At 27.4% G+C, this 9311-nt stretch overlaps 1 protein-coding gene across 1 annotated transcript; it reads left to right on the forward strand.

The window, feature by feature from the left end:
• Positions 1-2693: 2693 nt before the first annotated feature.
• On the forward strand, positions 2694-5905 carry LOC101259698 (probable 2-oxoglutarate-dependent dioxygenase SLC1). Its single transcript, XM_004249973.4, has 4 exons — positions 2694-3083; positions 3717-3967; positions 4389-4719; positions 5395-5905. The coding sequence occupies exons 1-4, from the start codon at positions 2790-2792 to the stop codon at positions 5641-5643; spliced, it is 1125 nt and encodes a 374-aa protein (XP_004250021.1). The 5' UTR covers positions 2694-2789; the 3' UTR covers positions 5644-5905.
• Positions 5906-9311: the final 3406 nt, after the last annotated feature.

Genomic DNA, 9311 nt, shown 5'->3' on the forward strand with positions numbered 1-9311 from the left:
TAGGCTATCCACGTTTGCTAATTACGTACGTACGTTGTACTTATAATATAGACCAATATATCATATTTTGGTCGATTATATTAAAATATAATTGGTTCCAACTAGGAGCTAATTGATGGAAGTTCTATATATATATATATATATATATATATATATATATATATATATAAGATTTATATAAAGATCAGATTGAAAGTTAATAATATAGTTTACCGTCACGTATTTATATATTTAGTGAATTTATTAATAATAATATATAGATAGGGGAAGTTTGAAGTAAAAAAAAAAAACTAATGTATTTTCGTGATCTCGTAGGTTATGCTCTATATCCATTATTCGAATTAATATCTAATAATTAATTTTTGTTTGTTTATTTTATTTATAATTTTTAGCATATTTACAGAAAACTATTTTCTCCCTTATTTTTACCTTAGTTTGGATTATTTATTCTTTAAATTATTTTCAAGACTTAATTAAGAAAAAATATGAAATAATATGTGTATTATGAAAAAATATTCACGTCAACTAATATAATTATAAGAGGTGTGCAAAATCAAAATTAAAGTGAACAGAAAAAGTATAAACGAAGATGATAAATATCGAGTATGAGTGAATTTTATCATCTTTACTCGATATTTAGATAATTTTAATTGCTATCAAATCACTAATAATTAAAAAAATAGAGTATTTTCATACATCAATTTTAGTTAGGATGATAAGTAGTATTTTATGTTTTATACTTTGCAACAATTTTTTAGAAAAACGATTGTTTATCTGCTAACCTTCAACTTTAACCGTCAAGACCTTTATATCACTCTATCTACGATCATATCCTCGTTACACCAAATTATCCTTTATAGGGCACACGATTTGACAATCATAAATGAAATTAATAAATTAGTTGGGGGAACAAGAACTAATTATGACCTAATTAAGATTTTACTATTATTAATTGAAAATTAGTATGACATTTTAGGTTCATTGTATACAACACTACTCACCTGCTGTTATATCATGGAAAAGTCTAATGAACAGTTTTAAGTTAATCTCATTAATTAACAAACAACTTATTTTTCATGCTTAGGTGTGCTTAATTATATAAATCTTTAATTAGTCAATCTGTCTAATACCTTAAATATGTATTAACGGACTTAATTTGAGGAAGGATTCAAAATTATGACCAAGTGGATAGCTAGTTATGAAGGGTATTCGCGCGCTGATTTTACGTCCATCGTCAATACATTCAGTGTAATTTTATTAGTGAAATCTACGAAATGTGAAGATAGAGATAGATTGATTTTTAAAAGACATTTTGTCAAGTAAAACGTATAAAAAAAATAAGTACGTAAAACAAATAGAATAAAAAAGGCCATGTCAAAAACAATACAAAAGAGGAAAGTAACAATAACAATAACAACAATAAATATTACGATATAACTAAATTAAATTTGCGTCTTTGATAAAAGTATGATTTGGTGAATTTTTTGATATTTTCTATGGTCATACTTCAACTACTTATTCTTTCTCCACCTATATTTTCTTTAACATTTATTAATTATAAACCAATCTAGAATTCAATTTTATCAGGCATTTATATATTTATTATCCTCAAAGTATTAGTCCTACACTTCTAAATTTTGAATATTTTTGAAAATTTTAAAAAAAAACATCTCTAGACAAGTCAAGGGGAACAAAAGACTCAAATGAAAGTATAATTATACCCCAATAGACAAAATTGGGGCATTAATGGAATATTGGATTGGTCCACAAAAGGTTGAAAATTGAAATTGTGTATAGAACTAAAGGGGGGCCACAAAAGGAAATAAAATGACTAGTTCCTTTGTTACCAAAAAGCCTCCGCATTTGAACGAGATTTTTCTATTCTTAATCAGATATTTTTTGAGTATTTGATAGATTTTTTACGTCACATGAAGAATATTGAATCTTGTTATTTAATTTGACGTATATGCTAACTCGATGTTCGATTTCTGCATAGATTGAATTCATCTTTAGTGGGACATACGTAGCATGAATCTATATTAGTTTAATCAGTAGGTACATAAATACCAAAAAGCTTTCACATTTTTTAACGGAATTTCCTCATTCTTAATCAAATATCTCTCGAGCATTCAATAGATTCTACGTCACATGACGAATATTGAATCTTCTTGTTTAATTTGACGTATATGCTAAATTCAATGTTCAATTTCTGCATAGATCGAATTCAACTTTAGTAGGACATACGTAACATGAACTTAAATTAGTTTAATCAGTAAGAACATGAATACCAAAAAGCATGTACATTTTTGAACGAAATTTCTCCATTCTTAATCAGAGCACTCAATAGATTCTACGTCACATGACGAATATTGAATCTTCTTGTTTAATTTGACGTATATGCTAATTTCAATGTTCGATTTTTGCATGGATCGATTCCATCTTTAATGAGACATACATAGCACAAATCTGAATTAGTGTAATCAGTGCGTATAGGAATATCAAAAAAGGAAATAAGTCTCTTTGTTTGACCCACACCAAGTCAACAGTTGTGTTTTTTGCATGGAAATTGATATAGGAACCAGTCTAGATATAAGACTTACCTAATTAATTAAAATCATTTAAATTAATATAATCTACTAACACTGTTTTGCCATGTTTTTTCCATATATAAGTACATTGTTTCTACCATAATAATTCATCAAATTAAAACCCTTTTCCCTCTTCAAATTCCTTCTTCAAGTAACCAATTTTTATTTTTATTTTTTTGAAATATTTCATATATTATTATAATGTGTCCAACTATGAATATTTTGGCAACTGAAAAAATTAAGGAAAATTATGAGGGGAAAAATGAGTGTAGATATCAAAAAGGAGTTAGACATTTATGTGAAAGTGGAATTACTAAAATTCCAAAAAAATATATTTTGCCAATTTCAGATAGGCCTTTAATTGTGAAAAAAGAAGAAAAAATTGAAGAAAATCTCAATTTGCCTATTATTGATTTTGCTCAATTGCAAGGCCCCAATAGATCTCAAGTTCTCAAATCACTTGCCAAAGCTTGTGAAGAATATGGTTTTTTTCAGGTAACATTTGAACTTTGTACAATCATCCCTTTAACCACTTCTCTTTTTTCGATAATCGTGATGTCTGAGACAGCTTACACGTACCTCGACTAATTTCAAGAGTACTTACTATCTTCAAAATCAACATATGTACCGAGTAACTCTGTACACCAAAATTTAAAATCGATGAGAAGAAATCACTTTGTGTTTTTGTTAAAATCCAAAACCTTTATTGACCACGAGGACTCGACTCGACTCTTTTATATTTCTCATTACTAAAAGGGATCACATTTCCTTCCTTTTTTCTCCTTGGCTTTTTGCAAGCTTTTTCATATACATTTTGAATTCTTAAGCTTATACATACACACGTGTGCATAGTTCGAGCCAAAAGTAATGAATTCAATTAAACTCATAGAATTCCGTTCCGTCATATATCAGCCATCAAAATAAAATATACCTTAGAATTGCTTCACGCTTGTGTTAGCAGAGATACTTCCACTCTTAACCAGATATCTCGAATTCTCATATTCAAACCTTGAAACAAATGTTGTCATCGATAAAGAGGTCTAAAATTTCTCATAGTGAACCTTACCTTACATGATACGAATTTAAATTAATCGGACCATTCTGACTTCTTTTGTTGTCTTGATGCAGTTGGTGAATCATGGTATACATAGTGACACAATTCAACACATCATTGAAGTTGGCAAGAAATTCTTTGAACTTCCCTTTGAAGAAAGAGCAAAATACATGTCTATTGACATGCAAGCACCAGTAAGAGTTGGCACAAGTTACAATCAAAATAAAGATGGAGTATTTTGTTGGAGGGATTTTCTTAAACTTAGTTGCCATTCTTTGTCAAGTGATTTGCTCTCACTTTGGCCCTCTTCTCCAGTAGATCTCAGGTGATAATTATTTTGATATTATAAAATCATAATAATCTTTTAAAAAAAATAAAGTCAACTTTTATAATAAGATCTCTACTTGCATTATTAAATATCATAACTTATAAATTCAAATTAGATTGCTTACTTAATCATTTATAAAGTCAACTACTTTATCTGTTTCATTTTACGTGACATTATATTTTAATAATTATTTAAGTATTATTGAAACTTTAATTATTATATTTATGTAGTTCTTACGTATATAAATTTCTTTCGAAAAAGTAAATTAACCTGAAAAATAATAACATAAATAGCCATTTATATCAATCGCTTAAACTAAAAATAGCCAGAGGAAGTATAACTTATGTGTAATCATGTATAATATATGTATATAGTTTACGATTTGTTTCTAATAGTTACTTTTTTGATTGATGAATAGGGAGGCAGCTTCAAATTACTCAAAGCAAGCAAAATTATTGTACCAATTGTTAGTTGGAGCAATTCTTGAAAGTTTGGGAATTGTTAATAATAATGATAGTCAAAATTTGAAAGAGTTTGAGGATGGGAGCCAACTTTTAGTGTTGAATTGTTATCCTTCTTGTCCAGAGCCAGATTTGACACTTGGAATGCCACCACATTCAGATTATGGCTTACTTACACTTTTACTACAAGATGAAGTGAAAGGTTTACAAATACAACATCAAGGAAAATGGTTGACTGTTGAACCTATTCCAAATTCCTTTGTTGTCAATGTTGGAGACCATCTCGAGGTCAGTTCTGTTTCAATTTACGCGATGTTGTTATTATTTTTGGAGAGTCGAACAACTTTTTTTGTTCAAAAACTAAAAAAAGTTCATTTATCTTTTTAACTTTTATATAGGGAGCGGTTTGTAAAAGTAACGTTTACTAACCTGTCTTGTTTTTGGAGAAATAGTTATCGTTGTGGAGTTTTAAGTTGAACAAGGAAACTCTAGGTTATTTTTCAATTACAAACGTTGAAAAATGATTATTTGTCAATTTAATGTTTTCCTTCATTTTTATTTACTTGTCAAATATTTCTTAATTTGATTTCTAATTTATTTGTAATCTTTTGACAAATTAAGAAAGGATAATTTGTTTTGCTTTCTATTATATCCTCGATTTATTAAGTATTTTTGAAAAATGTAGTGAGTAAATATGTTTAAGATTCTATCAATTAACAGGGGAAAAATGGTAAACTCGTGACTATACCAATCATTGTTCTCTTTATAAGTGAGTCAAGTCAAAATTTGACAAGTAAAAATGAACAGTGAGAGTAAAACCTTACTAGACGCGAACATGGATTAGTCTGATCTCGATATATGGTATCAGACACCGAGTGAAAAATCAGAAAAAATTCTCTAAATTATTCTAATTTATGTGTTTCTCAAAATATTATCTAATCTTTTTCCCTATCAATTTTTCAGATATTCAGCAATGGAAGGTACAAAAGTGTGCTACATAGGGTACTTGTAAATTCATCAAAATCAAGAATCTCAGTTGCTTCATTACATAGTTTGCCTTATAGCTCCAAAATTCAGCCTTCTCCAAATCTCATCAATGAATCAAACCCTAAACTCTACAAGGATACTGATTTTGCTACTTTTCTTGAATATCTTACATCTTGTGAACACAAAAGCAAAAGTTTCTTGGAATCTAGAAAATTGATTAATTAATCAGGTCACGAGTTCGAGCACTGAAAATATAGTCGCACGCCATATCCTACAAAGAGAGACTTCTCGACGGGAATCTGAATTAGTCAAGTATCTATGCATATATATCGGAGATTATAATTTTGTGTATGTTATTAGTTTTAGTGATTGTTAGTTATCCCAAATGAGAAAATAAGTTAATTATTTGCAAAAGGAGCATAGGCAACCATATTATTGTAATTCTTTCGAGCTAATGATTAAGAATATTGTATGGCTTAAAAGATGATTATAGTTTTCATGTGTATTAAAATTTTACTTTTTTATTTTCAAGTTTTTAGTTACGTAGTCCACTATTTTCTTATGATAATGTTCAATAACTCAATATACAAAGTTTTGATGTTTTTTCCAAACATGCTTAATTAAAAACTCGATGTTTTATACACCTAGTATACAAAAATTATGCACAATTAAGTTTTATACATCGATATATAGTAAGACTTTGTATTATTCCTTGAGCCACTTATGAAATTACACCATTTTATCATAAAAATACTCATTTTTGTAACATAAGGAAACCCTTGAACGTCGATCAAAAGTTAAAAAAAATTGAGATTGCCTGTCAATTTTGACCTTCGATTTTTAACAGTATTTTACCGTTGAACTATTTGAAACAGGACAATTTCTTTTTTCTTGTTCTTTTATTTTGACCTATTTTGAAAAATTCAACGTATTTTTGTTCTTTTTCCCTTAGATTTAATTGGAAATTATTGGAATGGCATATTCAACTTGTATATATAATGTGGACATAGGGACCTAAAGTCCCAAATTTGTTCTTTTAGTACTTAATTGACAATTGAAGTGTGAAGTTAGTGTAATTAATTGACATTTTATAACAAACATAATATAATTGACATATTACTAGAGTCAATTATTTGGGCAAACTGTACAACTCTAATGATGTGTACATTACGAAGGAAGTCATTTTCTGATGGAAAATATTATAACAATAATAACATATATATTTAATATAATTTTACGAATGAAATTTAAAAATAGTATTATGTGTTCGTATATGTAGTTTTATTCCCTCCTTAAAGTATATAATTATCTAAAATAAACAATATAATAGTGAAAAAATCTATACTGAAAATAATGAATCAGAGAATAATATATATATATATATATATATATATATATATATATACACCTCAAATAATATGATAATTGAAGTCCAGAAATTAACAAAATTGTAGAATAAGATAATACGTAAGAGAGTAATAAGATGAATACTTACAGAAAAACTACAAATGTTTCAACTATTTATCGATCTTCTTTCATAATTCTCAAACTCCAAATCTTCCTATCTAAGTTCATATCCATAATAAGCCACAAGTATATCGTAACTTATTTAATCATCTTTCTTTATTCCTCTCCTCATAGGACATTATTTTACTTTGTAAGATGTAACCTTCAAGGGCTAAATAAAAATTATAATAGCTATGGGTTGGACAAAGTTTTAGTTAAATATAGTAAAAATATATATATAAATTATAATTTTTTTCGAACTTCGAGCTTTATACATAAACTATTACTATCTATATATTTAAACATATATCAACAATCAATTATTTACTTTTTCTATTAGAATAATCAAATATCATTCACATATATCAACAATCAGTTATTTATTTTTTCTGTTAGAATAATCAAATATCATTCACGTAGACCCTTTTTATGATCATTTTGAAGACATAAAATCCATTTAAAGCCTATATTTGCTATCCATGTATATTTATATATATATATTGACTCATTGACAACTGACCAAAGAAATTAAATTCCTGGTCTCCCATAATTTAATAATAATAAAGATCTAAACGAAAATAAAAAGATTTTTTTTTTCTTTCAAAATTTCAACTGCAGACATTTTACGACAAAGAAAAAAAAAGATAGTATAAATTTTGACCAAGTACTATTAAATTAATGTCAATGAATGGTGTGTTTGTTAGGGAGAAAAATATTTCTTTTGAAATACTTTTAATTTTCTTAGGTTCCTTAATCAAAGTATTTTTATTTATATAATTTAAAAAAATACTAAGAGTAAATATAATATATAATTTCTAAGTGACATTTTACGTTAATTGTCTTGTGTTCCCACTTCCATCATTTTGCCCCCTTGCTCTCCTAAGATCCCACCTCTGGATTATATCGGTGGATTTTATAATATTTATTTAGATTATATATAAATATATTTTTTTACTTTATTTGTGGTCTATTTAACTCATTTACCATATTTACTCTTTTTTGGCTTTAATAGAAGATATTATTATAATATTTTAACCAATGGTAGCATTCTAAGCTATTTGAAGTATTTTCATGATTAGTAAAATCAACTCTTTGAGTTGATTTAATTTGCTTCTCTAAAGTAGTGGTTCATGTATATATACAACAATTTTAGACAATTAATAACTTGGAAATTGCAATCATTAGCAATATGTAAGTGTAAAAGAGTGTCGTCCGCTCCATAATATAAGATCCATATATATTCTATCTTTTTTAAATCTCACTCGTAAATGTTTTACTTTTATTTTTGTAGGTCCTAGAAAGTAACAAAATGGACCATTGTATCAAATATATTTCTAAGCAGTTTTGATTTATGTAGATTTGTCAAATATTTAATAAATTATATCTATTAAATTTATGGAAACTCCAAAAATTTTTTTAGCAAGAACTCATATTTAGAGCCTTAGAGGTGCAATTTTTAGAATTTGATGAAAAATATATTGATACCCCTCAAATCAAATAGATAGAGTTTATTAAATTTTATACAAATTAATCAAAAGTGATTATTTGAAAGTAACTAGAAAATATAATTATTAAAAACCTAACCCCATAAATAAAGGACCATTTTTGCTTAATAGGTTTGGTCCATGTTGAGTTTGAATAAATTAGTGGTGGTTGATCCCATTTCAATGAAATTAATGTAAAAGTATTCAAAGTCTTTAGAACCGACATTTCTAGTTATAATGAGAACTAGATACCACATGGGACGGGACGAAGTTTTGGAGCAACAATAAAGTTATTTTTGTGTGATTTATAGATTACGAATTCGAACCGTGAAAGAAATCACTAATATTAACATTAGGATAAATTGTTTGTATCATTCTCCGTGGGATATATACCCTTCCATAAATCCTGCTAACATGAGATATTTTATGCTTCGAATTATTCTTAATTGATACAGAACTCATAAACTCAAAATGTTAGCTCTATATAATCTTAGACTCATGGGTCAATGCTAGGGTCAATTTTTTTTTTGTCTTTATGTTATCTATATATTATGAATTCGATCAGTGAAAATAATCATTAATATTCACATTAGGATAGATTGTCTATATCATATTACTTCGAGATGCCACCCCTTTCCAGTCCTGCTAACATGAGATACTTTATGCTCCGAGTTATCCTTAATTGATATATAGAGCTCATAAACTCAAAATGTTAGTTTTATCAATTGATCTCGACGCAAGGGGCAATCTTAGTTGATGAAACATGACCTCTTTCTTTTTTCTTTTTTTTTTTCCACTCAGTATTCGATACTCATATTGAAGTCTAACTAAATCTGAATTCATTTTTTGTTCCACCCGATGGTTCAAAACTACCCACATTAGAGTCCGACTAGATACAAATTT

Source organism: Solanum lycopersicum, chromosome 11, assembly GCF_036512215.1.
Source record: "Solanum lycopersicum chromosome 11, SLM_r2.1".
In the NCBI taxonomy this organism is placed as follows: Eukaryota; Viridiplantae; Streptophyta; class Magnoliopsida; order Solanales; family Solanaceae; genus Solanum; species Solanum lycopersicum.

Bases quoted from the DNA above. Each gene is read 5' to 3' on its own strand.
- LOC101259698 (XM_004249973.4), top strand. From the start codon at position 2,790: ATGTGTCCAACTATGAATATTTTGGCAACTGAAAAAATTAAGGAAAAT. The intron at 3,084-3,716 runs GTAACATTTGAA...GTCTTGATGCAG, and splicing joins AAGAATATGGTTTTTTTCAG to TTGGTGAATCATGGTATACA. The intron at 4,720-5,394 runs GTCAGTTCTGTT...TCAATTTTTCAG, and splicing joins ATGTTGGAGACCATCTCGAG to ATATTCAGCAATGGAAGGTA.